This window comes from Sinocyclocheilus anshuiensis, unplaced genomic scaffold (assembly GCF_001515605.1).
Source record: "Sinocyclocheilus anshuiensis isolate Anshui unplaced genomic scaffold, SAMN03320099.WGS_v1.1 scaffold864, whole genome shotgun sequence".
Lineage (NCBI taxonomy): Eukaryota > Metazoa > Chordata > Actinopteri > Cypriniformes > Cyprinidae > Sinocyclocheilus > Sinocyclocheilus anshuiensis.
Genome location: NW_015549603.1, coordinates 96690 through 119005, shown reverse-complemented (window position 1 = coordinate 119005; position 22316 = coordinate 96690). Strand labels below are relative to the sequence as shown.

The window sequence follows — 22316 nt, the reverse complement described above, 5'->3', positions numbered from 1 at the left end:
AGCAGCTGGATGCAATAATCGCATGCCAATGTGCATTGGCTCGTTTAGTTTACACTCGAAGTAGATTGGTCCCTCTAAGCGAGATCCCAATTCGTCGGTCATCCGATGTGACGTCTCCGTTCCCTCCTTCAGGGAACGAGGGTTACATACGTAACCGAGACATTTTTTATGTATGTTATTTATGCAACTAGCTTAGTGTACTATAAAATGCTGTGTAAATGTACAGTTTTATCATTAATTTATACACTACCATTCAAAAAGTTTGGAATCAGTACGATTTTTTATGTTTTGAATCTCTTATGCTCATCAAGACTGCATTTATTTGATGAAAAAAAACAGTAAAAAACGTAATATTGTAAAATATTATTACCTGTACAATTTAAAATAACAGTTTTCTATTTTAATATAGTATAAAATGTAATTTATTCCTGTGATGCAAAGCTGAATTTTCAGCATCGTTACTCCAGTCTTTAGTCTTCTATATATGTAGTAAATGTTATAAATTATATTGAAATTGTTTTGACCCAAAGGAGGTCAATCTAAATGGAAGGGTTTTAACAATTACTAATCACAATACCTGTAACCTTGGTAATTTTTTGATTAATTGTGTATCTATAATGGCTTGTTCAGTATATCCTGTTAGCCAAACACATGAGAATGAGTTTGTGAGATATACCCCCGCTTTCACAGATTAGGCTTAAGCCTAGTCCCCGACTAAAATGTAAGTCTGAGCTGTTTCAACTGAAAGAAACTTGCACTGATTGATCTTGAAATATGTCAGTGCCCTTGTTTTGTCTCACGATGCACACCAGTAATGTTTTTTCTAAGGCATGTTTATAAAAATTACTTTAAAATCCTAACTGAACTATGGCCTAGTCCTGGCTTAAGCTAAGCCCCGTCTGTGAAACCGGGCCGTAATGACTCAACCTGCCTACTTATCAGACTTAAATATGAGCTGTGGGGCCATTATGATTGGTTAATTTGCAGTCGATTGCAACAGCAGGTGGCCCACCATCAGGGCTCTTTGAGGGAATTCTGGGAAGGCCAAGACTGCATGGTGCCAGCCAGCTGGAGAAATGCCAGGGATTTTTATGGTTGGAACAGCCATGAGTGCTTTGGTTGGGGCATCTAGCTTTATGGCGCTGTTGAATTGGCATACCAATGAGAGAGCTTTGAGAATTTAATTAAGCCTGTAGAACACATATTCGGATACTGTTTAAAGCCCTGGTATACTTCAAGCAAATTTGAAGAACAAATGGGCATTTTGAACAAAATCTGGTCAGAACAAAGTCCATTTCAGTGTTTCGAAACAGCTTGTCATTGTGAATTTTGTTGAAAACTCTTTTGAGCTGCCATTGGTGCTCTGCTACTCCACCTTCTTTGATGTTGAAACCTTTCAGGCTCATTAATTAACTCAGTTTGCTAAATAACAAAATTAAAAAACTGACACTGAAAAATACTGTAAATCTCAAGCAATCTGTATTGTATGAAGTAGGGATGCACTGATCAGCCGATGTATTTGTGCTGGTATCTTGACTGGTTTAGACCTATGAACAGATGACTCCGAAGCTTTTCATATTCATATTCTGTATGGTGTTATTTCACAGCAGTGACAGAAATGAACTTTTCCATTAAAGGTTAATATTTGCCACCTTTGATTTTTGATTTGCCAACTCGTCAAACACGAGTTCTGTTTGACCTTATATGAATCACCCGTAGTTCAAGCCAGGGTTGCCAGGTCTGCGGTTTACCCTTCACCAAACATTATTTGTAGTGCACTTACCATGCAATAATTGCAAAGTGTTTTGTGCTTTGTTACTTCTGATAAGAAACAAAGTCTCAGCTCCCAGATTTTATTGATTTTTTTCACAAAATTCACACAATCAGTTCAAGTGGCACCATGAAGCGTGAGTCACTTCCACCTTAATACAAGTTATAGCACAAAATAAACATGAACGAACATCAGAAGGTGTTGAAAGATACGGTACCGAAATGTTCATGTCTCATCATGAGACATGAACATTTCGTTCGATCATTTCGTTCAATCGTTCGATCGGGGTTTCAGCCACAGAAAGATGCTTGCGATCAAGATGTCAGTTAATGTTGCATTTCGCAGTTCATTAGTTAGCTATAAAAACATTAGAGGAAGCTTATTTATTGTTCATTTTATATGTGTATTTGAATAAATTTGTTAGACACATTTTTATGAAAACTACCTAATGTGCAGTTGAGTTGTATATAAACATTTCAGTTTTTATTTGAGTGTGATTATTGCATGCAATAGAAGTTGAATATAATAGTGTGGGCTTTGTTGTTTGGGTAAACATGAGAAAAGAATGAACTAGTATTTTTGCTGAGAATACTGTATATTGGGACCTTTAGGATCATGTTTATGTGAGCTGGAGTATTGCAGTAGCTATACTTGAGTATAAACTTGTCCTGCCAAATCAGCTGTTTCAGCTAATAGACTTCCTTCTTCCCATCGGACAAGCCTGAGGACTGTGAGTTACCCCGAGGACGTTCATTAGTGACTCATTGTCATCATGGGCAGTGTAGAAATAATTAGGAGTGTCCAGAGTCCCCCTCGACTGAATCAAGTTGAATACTTTAGCATATAAAGTGAAATCTGTCTGTCTCTTTGGGAATGGGATTGAATTCGGCAAATGAATATTGAATGTATTCTCTTCTCCAGGGTGGTGTTACACCAGATATTTATAAGGTCTTTCTTACATTGTGAAGTAAAGTTCACACTATGGGCTTGGTAACTACTTAGTTTGTAACTAAGCCTCATTTGTTTGCAGTGTTTATTTTTAAGCCTAGAGTTGCAAGTAGGGGCAAGTGATATTGACAAAAAATTATATCTGTTTTTTCTTGGATTTTGTTGATAACGAAAATTAGATAATATTTTTCTGAGTGTATTTTGTGCTGGTATCTTGACTGGTTTAGACCTGTCATGGACAGCTTTTCATGTTCTTCATATTCTGTGCTCCTGGTCTGTCAGAAATGGATTTTTCCATTAAAGGGGTCATCGGATGTCCATTTTCCACAAGTTGATATGATTCTCTCATTAATTAACTCAGTTTGCTAAATAACAAAATTAAAAAACTGACACTGAAAAATACTGTAAATCTCAAGCAATCTGTATTGTATGAAGTAGGGATGCACTGATCAGCCGATGTATTTGTGCTGGTATCTTGACTGGTTTAGACCTATGAACAGATGACTCCGAAGCTTTTCATATTCATATTCTGTATGGTGTTATTTCACAGCAGTGACAGAAATGAACTTTTCCATTAAAGGTTAATATTTGCCACCTTTGATTTTTGATTTGCCAACTCGTCAAACACGAGTTCTGTTTGACCTTATATGAATCACCCGTAGTTCAAGCCAGGGTTGCCAGGTCTGCGGTTTACCCTTCACCAAACATTATTTGTAGTGCACTTACCATGCAATAATTGCAAAGTGTTTTGTGCTTTGTTACTTCTGATAAGAAACAAAGTCTCAGCTCCCAGATTTTATTGATTTTTTTCACAAAATTCACACAATCAGTTCAAGTGGCACCATGAAGCGTGAGTCACTTCCACCTTAATACAAGTTATAGCACAAAATAAACATGAACGAACATCAGAAGGTGTTGAAAGATACGGTACCGAAATGTTCATGTCTCATCATGAGACATGAACATTTCGTTCGATCATTTCGTTCAATCGTTCGATCGGGGTTTCAGCCACAGAAAGATGCTTGCGATCAAGATGTCAGTTAATGTTGCATTTCGCAGTTCATTAGTTAGCTATAAAAACATTAGAGGAAGCTTATTTATTGTTCATTTTATATGTGTATTTGAATAAATTTGTTAGACACATTTTTATGAAAACTACCTAATGTGCAGTTGAGTTGTATATAAACATTTCAGTTTTTATTTGAGTGTGATTATTGCATGCAATAGAAGTTGAATATAATAGTGTGGGCTTTGTTGTTTGGGTAAACATGAGAAAAGAATGAACTAGTATTTTTGCTGAGAATACTGTATATTGGGACCTTTAGGATCATGTTTATGTGAGCTGGAGTATTGCAGTAGCTATACTTGAGTATAAACTTGTCCTGCCAAATCAGCTGTTTCAGCTAATAGACTTCCTTCTTCCCATCGGACAAGCCTGAGGACTGTGAGTTACCCCGAGGACGTTCATTAGTGACTCATTGTCATCATTGGCAGTGTAGAAATAATTAGGAGTGTCCAGAGTCCCCCTCGACTGAATCAAGTTGAATACTTTAGCATATAAAGTGAAATCTGTCTGTCTCTTTGGGAATGGGATTGAATTCGGCAAATGAATATTGAATGTATTCTCTTCTCCAGGGTGGTGTTACACCAGATATTTATAAGGTCTTTCTTACATTGTGAAGTAAAGTTCACACTATGGGCTTGGTAACTACTTAGTTTGTAACTAAGCCTCATTTGTTTGCAGTGTTTATTTTTAAGCCTAGAGTTGCAAGTAGGGGCAAGTGATATTGACAAAAAATTATATCTGTTTTTTCTTGGATTTTGTTGATAACGAAAATTAGATAATATTTTTCTGAGTGTATTTTGTGCTGGTATCTTGACTGGTTTAGACCTGTCATGGACAGCTTTTCATGTTCTTCATATTCTGTGCTCCTGGTCTGTCAGAAATGGATTTTTCCATTAAAGGGGTCATCGGATGTCCATTTTCCACAAGTTGATATGATTCTTTAGGGTCTTAATGAAAAGTCTATAACATACTTTGGTTAAAATTTCTTAATGGTAGTGTATAAAAACACAATTTTTTCCTTGTCAAAATCAGCTCTGTTTTCAGCAAGCCGTTTTAGTCCATGTTCCTTTAAATGCTAATGAGCTCTGCTCACCCCGCCCCTCTCTTCCGTGGGGTGATGAGCCGTTCTCATGAGACGCGGAACTTGCTAACTAGTACGTTATTAGGAAAGGCGATTTGCAAAGATTCATAAAATAACCTTATACTCACTTCTTCTGTAGGTGCGGCTGGATCACGAATGATTCGCGCGAACATAAACGCATTTAGGTAGATCGGAGGATGCATTCCCTTCAAAAACAAATGTAATCTACTGCGTCTTCAGCGACTCTGATGTCGGGAGTAAATGACGACTGCCATGTTCATTAAACAAAACACCTCAATCGCTTAGGAGTCATTCTCGTCTACTCCTGCTCCGGGGTCAGAACAATGGCGGACTGATGACAGCTCACTCAGGGCGGGTCTAAGGTAAAACGCTGAATGAGTCACTGAGTCATTCATTCAACCGATTCGTTCAAATGGCTGATTCATGCAGAAATGAAGCAAGTGACTGTCTTTATGAATGGATCAGTGAATCATTGATTCATTCAAAAATGCTGATTTGTTTAGGAACAAAACACCACTTTTTCTCGGAGATGCACCGAAAAAACATTTTCCTTGGTGAAATGGAACAAAAACTTAAAAGGTACTCACAAAATTTACTTCCTGTAAAATTTACACCGTTATACTCTCGGGGGCGCTATTACGCGTCTCTTGAATGAATCTAGATCACTCGATTAAAAGCACAGGCGAGGAAGACGCAGAAACGAGCGATCTCGTATGTATGCATATGAAAAATAATGCGATCATCAACAGTAAACAGCATATAAATGAAAACTGCCTAATGTTACTGAGTGAAATGTCAATCCAGGAAGTGCTAAAGGACTGTGCAAGCTTTGGGAGTGCTGATGGAAACAATCTACTGCATCTTTGCTTTGATTAGTACTAAATATTATTAGGGTTGCAAAAAGGTGGAACATTTCCAGTAAATTTAGGATATATTCCAGAAATTTTGGAAACTTTCCAGGATTTTTTGGAATATTACAGGGATCTTTGGAAATTTACCGGAAATTTTCCACCCCTTTGCAACCCTAAATATGATCCAGATGTAGTATTTTATAAAAATGTGATTTTCCCAGCTTTTTGCTCAAAATGTTGCTTTTTTTTATGAAACTTACCTACATTCATGTGTTGATAAAAGATTTGATTTTTTTTTAAAGTCTTTATTTTGATGTATTGCATGTTCTGATATTCATACAACAAAATATTCTGGGGGCCATGAAATTTTAGTGAAATTCATCAAAAATGCTGTAGGTGGCTGGCAATTTTTTTCAGAAACGCTTACGGGGAAAGAGTTAATATCACATGTGCAATCATGCTAATATTTGGGGAAAACACAATGCTTGCTTGTGTAATATTGATTAATTATATCAGAAAAGACAAAAACTTTTTTTGCCCCCATAAATTGAATTATGTAAACCATAGATTGAATCATATATTGAAGCCTCCATTTGTAGACAGAAGCTTTTTTTGAATACAAGGCCATCCATTTCAGTTCTGTCTTGATGTTTCAAACTTCTTTTGCCTCATGTAACTGCAGAATGCAAATGCAAATCTGACACATAAACATGGAATAAAACAATTCGCATTTTTAAATATGTAAACAAATATTCCGGAATGGTGTCTAAAGGGGCAATAAATTAATTAATTAATGGCAATACACCAAACTGAAATGAAATATATTTAAAGTGCCTTTTCGAATATTACCTTTCATGCAGTGTGTCATGTAGCTGTATGTGAACATAAACTATCTGCAAAGTTCTGAAGCCAACAGTGCACGATAAATAAAGTTATTGTCTATCAAAAAAAAGAGTCGGCTCGCAATCGCCTAAACGAGTCGTCAGGAATTCGAATCTTATTCTGTTACGGCTCTACGTCACGAAGTAACACATTTGCATAATGTCTACCCACGTTTTACGTCGCCAACTTGCCCGCCCACAAACAGTAACATTTCTGTGTGGTTATCATCATGTCGAGAAGACGCTGTATAGTACGCTGTGAGAGTAAATTTGTTTTATCACATCTTATAATTACCACAAACTTGTTAACACTTGACACTTACCACTGAGAAAGTCCTGCTCCAATCGTGCTTGCGAATCAGTCTCTTGTCGATCAGCCAGTTCAACCGTTTCATCACGAGGCTGTCATTCCGTCATGGCAATGGGCGTTTCATTTCCGACGGGTTGTAGACCAATCCAGAGCCAATCTCTCTACGGCTCTGGACCAATCACAAAGGACTGCGCCATCTGACCAATCACAGCAGTGAGGGATCATGGAAAGGAGGGGTTTAGAGAGACTGATTCTTTGAACTGCTTCGCACGAGTCGTTTACGAATAATTTAGAAATGAGGTAAAATGAAATCTATTTTTTGAGAAAACTAACGTGTTTTTTGACCTTGCATGCATGTAAACCTGTTTTAGGAGACTCATAACACAATATTAGCAACCTTAAAAATGGCATAATAGGGGCACTTTAATGTTGAAACCTGCAATGCACAAGTGACGCAAGGCAAATATGTACAGAGAATCGCAGATCAATTTCTTAGCTGTTGGAAGACAATTATTCACGTAATGTTCTCTCTCTTAAAAATAAATAAATATAAATCTCAGCCTTTGGTCCAATAACTCCCCTGCCTTCATTTGACCTCATCACTGCCTCTCCAGGCCGACTATTAAGCAATTCTCCTTTTTGATGGTTTAATAGAGTTTGCTGGATAAACCCTTCCATAATTTTCCAGTGATTCAGTAGGACAGTTGGACTTGAGAGAACGCCTGCTGTGGAAATGATCTATTCCAGCTAAGCAATGCAGCTCCTGATTTACATAATCATTTCTTTGATTGAAGCAATTTGGCCTGGCCGCCAGTTCAGGAGCTTCCAAAATGAAATTTGGATGTTTGGAAACAGAGCCTTCATCTCAGTCGAAGTGTAAAATCGGTTTCTCAGGCAGCTGTAGAAGAGATGTTAATGTAAAAACAATAATCAATGTTTGATTAGTAGAGTGCATATTTACACAGCATTGATCGTGTAGTAAAATCTGCTAAAGGTCACAGGGGGGCAGCACTATACAGAGGAAACACTGCGATCAAGAGTTTTCTCAGTAGTTTATCAGGATTTCAACTGTGACACAAAAACAAGGGATATGTGGAGCATTGTGGGATATACAGTTACAGACTTTTAACAATATAAGAGGGATCATAACATTTTATTTTTATTTTTTTTGCTGCATGTTGTTTTTTTTAATTTAGTCCTGACCTGAAAGAGTTATTTCATATAAGTTATTTCATATATCTGTTTATTTCATATTTCAGATGTTTACGAATAATCCACAAGACAAAATAATAGCTAAATAATAACATGTATATATATATGTAATAATGACTATATGTAAACATTATGTGAAATAGCTCTTTTAGAGCAGTACTAAAACAAAACAAAACAAACAAACAAAAACATGCAATTTATCATGATGCCTGTTAAAATTATTAACATTTTGCATATTCTGCAAGGTGAATGTAAACTTAAGACCACAGCTGTATGTTTTACTCTCAGGGTTCCGATGTGTATGTACTGTACAATTTTTTTAATTAGTTTAAAAATATATTTTATGAAAGTCCTGTAATAATAAATATAATAAGAAATACTGCATAATGAATCATTTATCAAAAAGTATAGGAACACTATGAACTATAGTAGTCATGGTATTTTGTTGAGTCATTTTTTTTTTTTTTTGAGTATCATATTTGATACATCAGGCTTGGCTCATATTGTATGGTTGTGACAGTATGGAGAAAACTGTGTTTTTTTTTATTTAGAGTAAAATATGCAATTTGGTGTAGTTTCTAATATTCACATGGCAAAAATGAAATGAAATCTGATAGCCTGTAATGTAAATCAACGAGATCTTTATAACAGTGTAACAGATCAATTAGATAAAATGCATATAAATATTAGTTCACTCTATATCTCTCCCAATAATAAGTCTTAGTAAGATGATATTTAATTTATATATTTATTTATGTATTCATGTTTTTTTTGTTTTTTTGGGGGGGGGTTATAATTCAATGCAATACAATGAAGGCTGAGAGATGAACAAATAAACGTTCCTCAAAGGGCTGATGGGTCATGTTTAATATTCAAATTCATGATTTTTCTAAATATTATGTCTGAATAATCAAGTAACCCTGAGTTGTTTCAGTCCAGTAAGTGGTTGCCTTGAAATATTACTAACAATATAAAAGCTATTCTTACATTTAGTTTATAAAAATCTGCATAAAGCTTTGCATATCAAATAGGCTTGGTTTAACTCTCTCCTCTTTTATTTCAGAAGGTTAAACCTATTCAGTAATTCCTAGGCAACTATGAAGAATTACTGTAGCATACTTAGGCCATAACCATATTTCAAGTAGAAAATGTTTTGGCGGTTCAATGATGACATTCAGTGAAATTTCACCAGAAGCCTGTGTTTTGTCCAATTAGAACAGCATGTGAGATCCTTCTCTCGAGCCAGCAGCTCTCTTTCTACAGTTTCTCTGAGGGAAAGGGGTGTGGAGCCCTCAGCGCGCAAGCATTTCAGCAGTGCTCATAGGGAGATGAGGGTCAGAGTTTAGCACTCTACACTGCAACGATTCATGCTTTGGCACCAATAAATGAGGTATTCCTAGATGAGTTCTGTGTACACTATTGTCTCCGTTCCTCTTCTGGTTTGCAATTACGCTTTTCAAAATAACACATTGTCCTGATGCCACAGTTGTTTGAGTGTTTGGTTAATGCTTTGGATGAGGGTTTGAGATGTTTTTTTTTTTTTCTGCCAACAATAAATAATACATAATACATATGTTTAAAAATGCAGAAAAATGCAGCAGTAGAGGTTCTGCTGGTGAGCTAAAAATATTTTGCTGCTAACATTTTATTCAGTACTGCATTTGGCATGTAAGATTTATGTAACAAGAACATTAATTTGAATACAATATGAGCCCCCAAATTTCAGTAGAAGTAGTGATGAATAAATGGGGAAGTCGTGGCCTAATGGTTAGAGAGTCGGACTCGTAACCCAAAGGTTGCGGGTTCGAGTCTCGTACCGGCAGGGATTGTAGGTGCGGGGAGTGAATGTACAGCGCTCTTTCCCACCTTCAATACCACGACTGAGGTGCCCTTGAGCAAGGCACCGAACTCCCAACTGCTCCCCGGGTGCCGCAGCATAAATGGCTGCCCACTGCTCCGGGTGTGTGTGTGTTCACTGCTGTGTGTGTGCACTTTGGATGGGATAAATGCAGAGCACTAATTCTGAGTATGGGTCACCATACTTGGCCACATGTCACGTCTTAACTCTTAAACCAGGATATTATGCAAAAAATATATATTTTTTCCTATATATTTTTCCCTTGTTGTTAATATGTTTAATATAGCGTAGTATAAATGGAAGTAGTGACAGATCTTTAATTCTGAATTGTGGCATATATCGGAGTAATGAATTATTGAAAAAGAAAAAAATGTTAGGCAGAGACTTGGTTCCATCCATCAGTTGTTAATTGGATGCTAAATGGATATTCACCCAAAAATAAAAATTCAGTCATTACTCATCGTCAAGTTGAACCAAACCTATATGAGTTTCTTTTTTCTGATGAAAACAAAAGATAGTAGGCTAGCCGTTGACTTCCATATGATGGAAAAAAAATACTATCAACAGCATTCTTCAAAGTATCTTCTTCTGTGTTCAACAGATCTCTGCTTACGTTACTAGAAAGAAGTGTTTGAATTGTTCGCTATAACGTGCATTTACAACATTTAAATTTTGTGTTGATTTTAAACCATTATTATTGCTTAACTCATCCTCTTTCACATACTAAAAAAATACTGTATTTACTTTTCAATATGCTGCACACTTTCAGACAGTTTCTGCTGTTAATATGAAATCTGTTGTTGTTTGTTGCACTTGAATGAACGTGTCCTCCATTGAGGCCTTGTTTCACCTTTTTCTCCTGTGCTTTTTAAATCAACCACTGAACAGGCAAAATATAATGGACAGCTCGTGAAGTGCGCTGTGTAGTCAACATGCTGGTAAATCTATTCACGGCAGAGTCTCAGAATGTGACTAATGCAGCGTCTCTGTGCATTAGCTAAGAGCGTCAGAGGCACGAGAAAGGCTGGAAGTAGATCAAAAAATAGATCATTGTGCCGTTTCCTTCATTGTTTATGTTTGGTAATAAGGTGTTGCTCGCTTCGTGAAACATCTCAAGACGATCAGCGCTCATCGCTTGGCCTCGTGGCCTTGAGATGTCGTTTATAGAGCTATCACTGCACTGCTGCTTAAATGAGTGCTCAAGCTGTCCATTAGCACAGCGTTTCCACTGATACTGAAAGATGTGCTGTCCAGCTGGATACTTTTATTTGTGCTGATCAGATTCGGGGTCTTCTGAGCACAGGTCAGACCGTGCTTTTTCCTTCGTCTGTCCTTTTCAGTTTTCTGTAACTTTTTCAAACCAGTATTCCCTTATGCATCATTTTATTCCAGCAAGCAACTGTAGCTTTCTGATTTAAAACTCTTGAGAATGAGGTCATTTATGTTGTGTATTTGTATCTCTGTTGTAACCTCCACAGATACTCTTTTCTATTTCCAGCAGTAAGATTAATTCATTAGTGTAACTTTTGTGCCATGCATGAGAAATGACTAAATGACAAAGCGGTGTAGGTGGTGGAAATGATTGTTCACTTCCTCGCCGCTTCGCTAGCCAAGTTACAAAACCGGCATGGCAATTGGTGTTAGTTGCCATGACAACATTTATTGTGAAGTAAGATGGCGAGAAAAGAAATGAAGTATGCTTCTATTCAAGGGTATTAAGAAACAATTAAGTAACCAAAATAGTATACTAATTACTATAGCAATTTAATTATGACAGATCAATTCACTTCTTCAATTCTCACTTCTGTGATCAAATCACTTCTTAGTGATAAAGTAGATCAGTTTTAAAGGGATAGTTCACCCAAACATGAAAATGTGCTGAATATTAACTTACCCTCAGGCCATCCAAGATGTAGATGAGTTTGTTTCTTCATCAGATTTGGAGAAATATAGCATTGCATCACTTGCTCAGCAATGGATGCTCTGCAGTGAATGGGTGCCGTCAGAATGAGAGTCCAAACAGCTGATAAAAACATCACAGTAATCCACACCACTCCAGTCCATCAATTAACATCTTGTGAAGTGAAAAGCTGCATGTTTTTAAGAAACAAATCCATTATCTGGGCGTTTTTAACTTCAAACTGAATCTTCTATCCATAATGTCATTTTCTCCAGTGAAACATTCATCTCATCTGCATCAGGAGAGAAATATGCACAAATCAAGCACCGTTTACAAGTTAAAACAGTTCAAAACAGTTCTAAACAAAATGTGTTGGTGGATATTGATGTGAGAGGACAACAGGGGATGGACTTTTTCATTGGATGAAGCATTATTATGGATTATGGACAGTTTAAAGTTAAAATCCCTGTAATATTATTATGTTTTTATCAGCTGTTTGGACTCTCATTCTGATGGCACCCATTCACCGTAGAGTATCCACTGATGAGCAAGCGATCTAATGCTAAATTTGTACAAATCTGATGAAGAAACAAACTACTGGATGGCCTGAGGGTGAGTAAATTTGTAGCAAGTTTTCATTTTTGGGTGAACTATTCTATAAAAGTTAAAATACAGAAATTCTCATTACTATACAAAGAGCAGGAAAACTCTCACCTTTATTTTAACAGGACAGTTGAAGGAAAGTCAGAACGCAATAGGAGAAGAGGGGAAGAGGATCAGGAAAAGACTGGAAGCCAAGACTCAAACTCAGATTTGGCTCCAAACTGAGACCACTTTTTATGGATACTCTGTGCCTGATTAGAAATGATAAAAACTTGCTTTAATGTGTGTTTTAATGTGTTTTTTTTTTTTGTGTGTGTGAATTTTAGACAATATTTTAGATCAATATTTTGAACAGAAGTTAAGCTTTTTAGTGAATAAATGTATGTATGTCTGTTCCTCACAAACTATCGTATGTCCCTATATGAATATAGCGCACAAGTAATATGGACATAACAACCCAGGCTCATTGGGAAAATGTACCTGTGGTAATTATTATGTTGCAGGTTTTGCAACCATTTCAAAGTGAAATGACCAGTAAATAGTGGTAAAAGTACAATTTATCTGAAACAGATGAACGTTGAATGAATGAATGTTTAGAAATTAAAAGTCTAGTGAGATGCGCTAAAATCACATTTGCTGAGGCAGCTATGCCATGTTTTTGAGCTCTTTTATCATGACTCATGTTTCATACTTGTACCTGAGTGCTCTGCATTGCAACTGCAATGCTGTACCAGGTGGGCTACCAAGCAAGTTTACTACATTAGAAAGCCATACATGCAGACCAGATTATGTGATGCAACTGTCAAAATGTATTAGCTGACAAATCATGCACTATGGCAAGCATGTTTTGGGGAGGATTGTGCAAAGAATCGTGCCAAAATAAGTCTTTATTTGATCTTTTTTTATCGAAAATCAGCCACAATAATCATAATTTGTGTGAAAAGGAACAAAAGTTGTTGGTTTCTTACTGCCACTAGTGTACATATCAGCTGAAAACTGCAGAAAAGTATGTATTATGTATGTATAGGTGTGTTTTTGCAGTTTTGCAGAAAAGTAAGTAGAGGTATGTTTTTCCAATGAGCCTGTTGGGGTTTTATGGTCATTTTTAAATCCTTTTCAGAGTTTAACAGCATTTGTTATTAATATGATTATTATTATTTTTTTTTATATAATTTTATGTTAGAATGTCATACAGGTTTGAAACAGCATGAGAGTTAGTAAATGATGACTGAATTGTCAGTTATGGGTGAACTACACTCTTAAAAATAAAGGTGCTCAAAAGGTTCTTCAAGCGATGCCATAGAAGAACCATTTTTGGTAATATTTTTTTTTAGAATACAAGCTATCTGAATTTCATCTTACTTTAGCCATATAAATATCAGCAAATGCACATTTTTGCATATTGCATATATTTGCTTAGTTTGGAAGTTCTTTCTCAGTTTATCCTTTGAAAAAAAAAGTATTTTTTAAAGGGGTGGTTGATTGCGATTTCACTTTTTTAACGTTAGTTAGTGTGTAATGTTGCTGTTTGAGCATAAACAATATCTGCAAAGCACATTTCATTACACCAAATACACAAAATAATGTTCTTTTTAGCAGCATCATATGACCCCTTTAATGATTAAATAAATGTTATTTGAATATTTTATCTAGTACATTAAGACATATGATGAGGGCATAAAAACTACTGCATAACCAGAATCGCAAGCTAGTTCTACAGCTGCGTAACACCTCGCGCTGCTTGAATGCTTGCTGTTCAGCGCGCGCTCAGCTCGAGACATATGCAGCGCATGTCTCGAGTCTAAATAAAGCGCGTTTAGTCGCTTCCCCTCTCTCTCTCTCTCTCTCTCTCTCTCTCTCTCTCTCTCTCTCTCTCTCTCCATCACTGAATGGGTTTCAGTGCGAGTGGGTTTCAGTGAGAGTAACGCTTCTTATTCCGTCTGAAGAGCGCCTGCATCAGTGTTTATATCCGCGTCCTCAGCATGACTTCAGCCGAGTCCAGCGCGCCGGGAAAAGCGTCTCAACAAGACCAGGTAGCGACATTAAAGTCAGAAAGCTCTTCTTTTATACTTCATGAATCATGTGTGTGGAGTATCAAACATGAGGAGAAAATCCTGCTTTTGCTCTCACTGTCAGTTCTGGACGCGTGTTGACTTCAGCTCGTTTTGACAGTTACTGTCGCTAAATTGCAGAACGGCACGTTTATTGAACATGGATTAGATTTTATTTTAATTTGCATCACATTGATTATTGTAGTTGTTGTCGTGCCACTTTAATACTAAAGACACAGCATAGTAGTTAGTTAGAGTATGGTAGTTATTGGCGTAATGGCTGCTGAAAATGAGCATCACATAAATAAATTATATAGCCTATTAAAATAGAATACTGTTATTTTTTTTTCTGTATGTTTGATTAAATAAATGCTGCCTTTGTCAAGTCAAGTCACCTGTATTATCTTAATCAGGAAAATACTGATTGATTTTTATTTTTATTTATTTATTTATTATAATTGTTTTTTTTTTTTGCTATTAGTATCACTTTACCACTCATCTTTCAAATGCAGTATTCTTCATGCATGTGACTTTCATACACTATAAAATATCCTGCTGAATTTCTGTCAAAAACTCGCAGGTGTTGAAAATTGGTGTCAGATTTTGGTGGCTGGTGGCAGAAAATTGCTGTATTGCATTATTGCATACAGTATTGCATTTTGTTAAGTGTACATTTTAAAGTTTGTAATAGTGTGATTCCTTAACCTGATTCTTTTCTGCATTTCACTTCTGCTCTGTTGCTATTTGATGCTTGAAACATGGCTGCAAGTACAGTATTGTTGTCTCTTATGATGAATTGTTTGTGGTGTTCCTCAAGTCACTTTGGATAAAAGTGCCTGCTTACTAATTAAATGTAAACATAAAATGAAAGGTTCATCAAAACTGGCTTAAAAAAACAAACAAAAAAAAAACAGCGTGCAGCGTGTCCCAAACACAAAACACTAAAGGATATCACACTACACTAACATTAACTAAACCACATAAAATGTAAAATAAAACTTTACACTGAAAAAATGGTCTAAAATGTTTACATAAGTTAACTGGTCTTATTCAAGTAAAAATATCATTCAGTATCGCTTAATTATACCCTAAGTTAGTTATTAAAAGTAACAAACTGCATGTTATCACTTTTTACAGTGTACATAAAAAAAGCTTAACTATTTATAATGCAATAAAGTAATTTTTTTTACTAAGACTATAACAATATAATATTTTACTGTAATGTCTTGTTGAATATAATATAGATTTGAACCATAAACTCCTAATTCATACTTTCAATTTACAAAAAATATATATGTTGTAGTATATTTTACAGTAAAATGACATGTTTAATTAACTCTAATATCATATTTTATTACATGTATTGAGGTAATTTAAGTAACAGATTTTTACTGTAATTTTTTTTACATTGTTTTTACAATGTGTGTATATATTTATATATGTTTAAAAAATAATACAATACAAATATTTTATTTATGTATGTATTTATTCTAATTTAATTTAACGAATTTATGTATGTATTTATTTATTTTAATTAATTAATTAATGTTTTTATTTATTTATTTTACTGTATAAATTTATATAATCCAAAGGTTGTATTTATATGATATTGGTTATATATATATTAATTAATTTTATAAGAGTGGAATATTTTTTTTTTTTACATTTAAGGCTCTGGACTGCCTGAAAATTTTATAGAGAATGTTCACATATCTCATATATTTCCATGACTTTAGATAAATGTGCACCTCAGGTGACAGTCCAAACCTACGCACAACAGATGGCCAGCATAAACAACGCTCTCTGTTTTCCCGATCTGCAGTTATTGTGTCACCAGAAGCAAAGCACTGAAACCTACATTTCTCTTCATTCAAATCAATTAAGCCAAATTGCTGCATCTGTTGTGCTCTGATTACTTTCATGCTATTCATTAATCACACATTTGCCTGACCTTGTTACATTGTTCTCCGAGCATGACATATCAAGCATGTGTTACTCTTGAGTCATTTAACTGAGGTCTATTGCGATTTTTAGAATATTGAGGACTTTTTTCCTAATAAAATTAAGCCGCATGAAGAAATGGAGATATTTAAAATGAGAATTCTTATTCACCCTCTCAAGCTGCTTTTCGCACTTCAGCCCTAAGTAGGGCTCTCTGATGACAATGATTAGGGTGGAGGCGGTGGAAGCATTGCTTGCCTTAGAATAGCTGCCTTTGATTCTGCTGAAAGGAGGGGCTATATTCGGAGTGGTGGCGGCGATAAAGTGGGTCTGATAGACGGGATTAATTGGGAATTGCATTTGATGTTCAGAGCCTGGATGAAAAAGAACATCCCCCATGAAGTACAATTATGAGCAATCAGTTCAGGCTCAGCACTGACTGACGGGAGCATGTATTCCTGTCCACCTGCCCTTCAAAGTGCGCCTGTCTGTCTGTCTGAGCAATAACAGCGGCGTGTTGGGAACAGCTCAGCTTTGCCAGGTGTTTGGATCGGGTTTATTGCCGTAATAATGCTATACGATGATGACATTCTAATCGAAGAACTTGCACTCTGCTTCATTCTTAAATGTGATCGAGGAGATTTGATAGAGCTGCAATCATACTTAATATTCAGGCTGTTCGCTTTACAGGTGGATCTCATTTAAAGTTGTCTCCTTAATAACTTCTGCAGTTTTGCACACTTATGACTTACACATCAAGATGTGGGCTTACTTAACCTTGCTTTCTAGGGGTTGTGTGGGAATTGCTGTTATATTAGATGTCTGTACTCTGCATATCTGCCCTTCTTTCTCTCTTTCTCATATCTAGGGGTGATGGATTTTAATATCTGCCATATAATAAGTGTGACTCTATTACTTGACAATCCTTTCTCTTTCTTTCTCATGCTGGTGAATCTTACAAAAACATATTACATTTAACACCAAAATCAATAGGGAAATAAATATAACAATAATTTCCCCCTCCATCATTTCCTTTGCATTGTTTTGTTTTGTTTTTTAAGTAAATCCCATTTTTCTCAATGTTGATTAAATTATTATTTCATAGCTTTGTATTACATATTATAAAATATTGTTCAAATTTTAAAACAACTTAAATTAAAGACAGAATAAATAATATTATGTTGTCTAAATTGTTTTATGTCATTGAGATTTTTGGCAATACAGCAATATTTATGTAATATTATTAGTAATATTTACAATATTACTAACAATATTAGTAATATTTACAGGATATTTATTTCGGAAGAAAATGTGCTTAACCGTCACAAAATAATAATAACTCTTGATCATCTTAAATATTCTTCAATTTCTTTAAAGAAAATATCATTTCTAATTTTTTTCTTTTAAAATGTTGCAGCCAGATACGAGACAGAAGGGTTTTTGACATGTAAGATTCACTCTCAAACACATTCACACACATAGACACACCTGCACCGCATTTCCATATCATCTGACTGCTATTTCAGCTTCATAATGACATTTGAACATGATTTTTGCATATCCTGTGGAAAATATGAGTGGTGTTTGTTATGGAAAAATCACTAACACAATACTGTGAGTATTGCAGTTGCTAAGTAGTCTTAATTGTTTTTTAGCCGTTGCCATATGCCAAGGTGGGTCTGTGTGGTTGCTTATTGGCCAAATTCATAAGAGCCTATTGGTTCCTACAGTAGATATGGCTCAGGTCTCTCCTGTACGTTTGTATTTTGGTTTGTTTTTTCATCTTCCAGATGAAAATCTTTGAAACTAATAGCACACCCCTGCTCAACAGGAAGTGTCATTCATATCCACATGTACAAACGTGTGAGTTTGTGTGTATCACTAACTATAAGTATGACCGATGGTAATTGTCACAGTAGCCTTATTTCCAATTGAGCTATTTTTCTACCTCCCTCCATCACCTCTGAGACAAACCACAACATGCCTTCACTGATGCTGCCTCTGTTGCTGCAGGATGTAAATCATGGTTTTAGAAATGTGGTCAGTTCCTTTGTCTGCATTGTAGCAGATTGCTTCATGACTCATTTTACTCCACATCATAATTTCACATATGTTCTGTAGCTTTTTTTTTGTAACAATTTTGTATTGATATTTTGTCATTGCAGTGAGAAAAAAGCATGGTTGGTTTAATCAAAGCTAGTAAGACCAATGAAACAGTAAAAACGGTAATATTGTAAAATATTATTACAATTCCAAATAACTGTTTCCTATTTGAATACATTTTAAAATGTAATTTATTCCTTTGATCAAAGCTGAATTTTCAGCATCATTACTCCAGTCTTCAGTGTCATATGATCTTTCAGAAATCATTCTGATATGCTTATTTGCTGAAACATTTATTATTGCTATTATTATCTGTGTTGAAAACAGTTGTGTTGCTTCATGCTTTTTTTTTTTCAGGTTTGATAAATATAATTTTTTTTAAAGCATTTATTTGTAACTGTAAAAAAAATTATGTAAAATTTACAGTAAAAATCGGCAGCTGTGGTTGCCGTAATTTTACCGTAAATTTGTTTTAGGTTTTACGGTTTTAACTTAAATTTACAGTTAAATACCGTAATTTAATTAACTGATATAATACTATACCAACCTATTGAAGTACTGAAATCTGTTTTGTACCTTTGTAATACACTGATAACCACCAAATGCAGGTGGTGATGAGAAAGTCACATGATGAACCAAAGCCCATCACAAGCAGCTTTTAAATAATAACATATATAGAAGGTGCACAGTGTCATTCACACAAACACTCCGTAAAATTAATGTCCAATACATGTAATGTCCAATACAGTTTTTCACCGTATATAGTAGGGGAATTTACCGTTAGCCATTTAACAGGTTTTTATTGTAGCATTTTTACAGTCTTTTACCGTTAAATTCACAGTCATTTTTTACAGTGGTTAAATTACTTTATTGTCACTTTTGATAAATTTAATACACCTTTGCTGAATAGAAGTTTATTTTTTCTCCACATAAAACTTACTGACCCCAGATTTTTAACAGTATACTTGCTGTTTTATATTATTATTTTTTGCAGAACTATTTTAATCAGTAATCTTGATTGAGATGATTATAATGGGCCTGCTATGGATCTCTTTTATGCATCATTTAGCTGTTGATGTTGATGTGCCAATCAACTCTCCTGTCTGTTTCACAATAGTAAAGCGCCTTTCACACACACACAGATGGCACTAAGTGCTTTCCTCCACAAATGCTGTTGCTGTCAGGATTGACACGAGGGAAGATAAAAGGTGATCACGTTATTGCAGGCTAAATATATGGTGTTGTCAGAGGAGAGCGCCGGAGATATTGTTTCAGATGCCTCGTGCGTCTTCACTTGCTGATGTTTTTATAATAAAATGGAGTGCTTGCTGTCAGGACGGAGAAACGAACGATTATTAACAGCCAAAGCATTTATAAATTGGTGGGAAAGTGATATCCCATTATGACATAACAATATGTCACTTGATGACCTCTGGGAAATGAAACATGCCTGGCGGGTGTTGTGACAGAGATCGGCCGATGATTTCTGCATTCGCATGAACAAAATAAAAGCGCTCAGGCATTTCGCTCGGTGATGAAGATGCCTGTTCTAGTGGAAGCTCTATGTATGAGAAAACTGTGCCGCTTTGTGTGTGAGTGCCGTAACAATGGCTTTCATTCCTCCTCCATCATTTCCTGATTTTTCTTTTGTAGTTTCCTAGTTTGCCCATTAGGTGTAACAAATGAGAGCCGCTTCGTTTCGGTGCCGCCTTCAGTCTCTTTTCGCTCATAGTTCCACCTTTAGCTTTCCCGGTTTCTCTAATGGCTTCTTTAGGCTGAAACTAATGAAGACGTCTGCTTCTGTGTATTAAATAATTCAAGGTTATCCCTAATCATGGCTTGTTTTTCTGTTTTTTAAGTCTTGCAGAAGCAAACTTCTCTGCATATAGTTTGGCCTACATTGTCGCTCATTCTGCCCAAGTTTGGCAGGAATAAAATCCTTGACTGACATTCATTTGTGGTTCATTTTGTTAATATCTAATGTTTATGGGTGATAAAACCCCATAATTACAACTAGTTTGACAAAATGCTACAATGTTTGGGTTCAATATAAGGTGCTAATTATATTTCTTAAAATGATAATGGGATCACACTGAAAAATCATCAGAACCTCCCACCAAAAACTGAGAAAATGTTGTGTGTTTGTTTGTTTACTTGATCTGTGCTGAACATGATTACATCAAGTGATTTACAGTGACATGTACAGTGATGGCATGAAAAAAAACTGTTATGAATTATGAAAGAGCAACTCTACATGTGAGGTTAAATATTTTGGTGCTGTCTTTTTATCTGGCAATAAATAGTAAACATTCCTGTGATAAATATAAATATGGAGGCAGAACAGATATTATTGTTACACATGAGGAATAAAAGCTAACCAATTTTTTATGATTGATTCAGTCATTTATCAGCTATTGTTGAATTTAGTATGATTTACTGGTTAAAAGGATAGTTCAACCAAAAACAGAAATTTTGGTGTTATTTGCTCAACATCAATTGCTCTTTTGGGCCAATTCTTGTCAAGAATGCCGGTGATTCAGTTTATGAAACTGATCTGGATCATCAGCTCACTGATTCAGTGATCCATTTGGAGCAGTTCTCATTAAAGGGAAAATGATCTGGGGTTTTTTTGGTTTTGTTTTTGTTTTGTTTTTGAAGCTTGAGTGGTAATTTCGGTCTTTTGGAGTCATACCACTTTTAGAGAATACGTTTATGGTGTGTTTGGTTTTGTTTTGTTTGAATTTTTACTGGTAATTTTGGTCTATTCATCAATGGTTTCAGAAGACTTGGTGTCTCAATCAGCTCCCTAGTTCAGTAGTCAGGGCATTGATCAGGCAGTTGGCCATTTTAAGGGCAGTGCACTGCAACTTTCGTTGCCTGAAAAACCCAACAATGCACCATGAAAACCAGGAAACATTGATGTTCACTATCCTCACTTACCAGAAATTGGCACATTTCTGAAGCGCAAAACATGAAACGCATGCATGTGCCAACTCAATAAATATAATGACGTGATAGAAGGTTTGAGAAGACAAATCTTTATTTATTTATTTATTTATGTACTGTAAATATGCACACACATAATGTACATGTATATATTTTTAAAATAATTATATGTATATATGTATTTATATTTATATACGATTTATATTATATATAAATATACAATTTTTCTTAAATATATACATGCAAGTGTATGTATTTATTAGCGGTGCTCCGATTGATCGGTTACCGATCACTATCGGCCGATAATCGCGTTTGGATGTTTGATCGGCAGTCTCTATAAAGGCCGATCTCATAAAACGATCTGAAGCTGATGACGCGCCTGCCGTGAGAGGTTTGGCACGACATGTAGCGGCGCCGTCTCAGTCTCTGTCCAGTGCGGGTAAAATAATTATAATGCTGAAGGTGAGGTTATTTCTTTATTAAATAACTTCTAAAGTAATTTGAAAACTTATACATAATTTCACAAACAGCGCGAGTTAATCACTGCGCGTTCTTTCTCTCTCAAAATGCGCAAATGGCTTCACACATCACGTCTGTCTATAAGCGAGCTGCACACTGCACAGTTGACACAGGAATTGTCACTTGCATTTCTTTTTATTTCTTGCCAGTGCTTAAACCATAGACTGTAAAAAAAGATGGACGACGCGTCTCCTATTCCTTCCACTATAGAAAAGTGAAGCCAAAGCATCTCAGTATGGCCGCTGCCATCTTGA

General features: G+C 35.6%; 1 protein-coding gene across 2 annotated transcripts in view; it reads left to right on the top strand.

Moving 5' to 3' along the window:
* Positions 1 to 22316, top strand: part of LOC107658692 (dipeptidyl aminopeptidase-like protein 6) — a 126329-nt gene that overhangs the window by 47887 nt on the left and 56126 nt on the right. The window contains exon 1 of one of the 2 annotated variants that reach the window (XM_016447345.1): positions 14424 to 14535. The exons of the other annotated variant lie outside the window; for it this stretch is intronic. Within the exon in view, the coding sequence (XP_016302831.1) occupies positions 14485 to 14535 (51 nt within the window). The 5' untranslated portion in view covers positions 14424 to 14484. Of the gene's footprint in view, positions 1 to 14423; positions 14536 to 22316 lie in introns of those variants that run through there. 2 annotated transcript variants of the gene reach the window in all.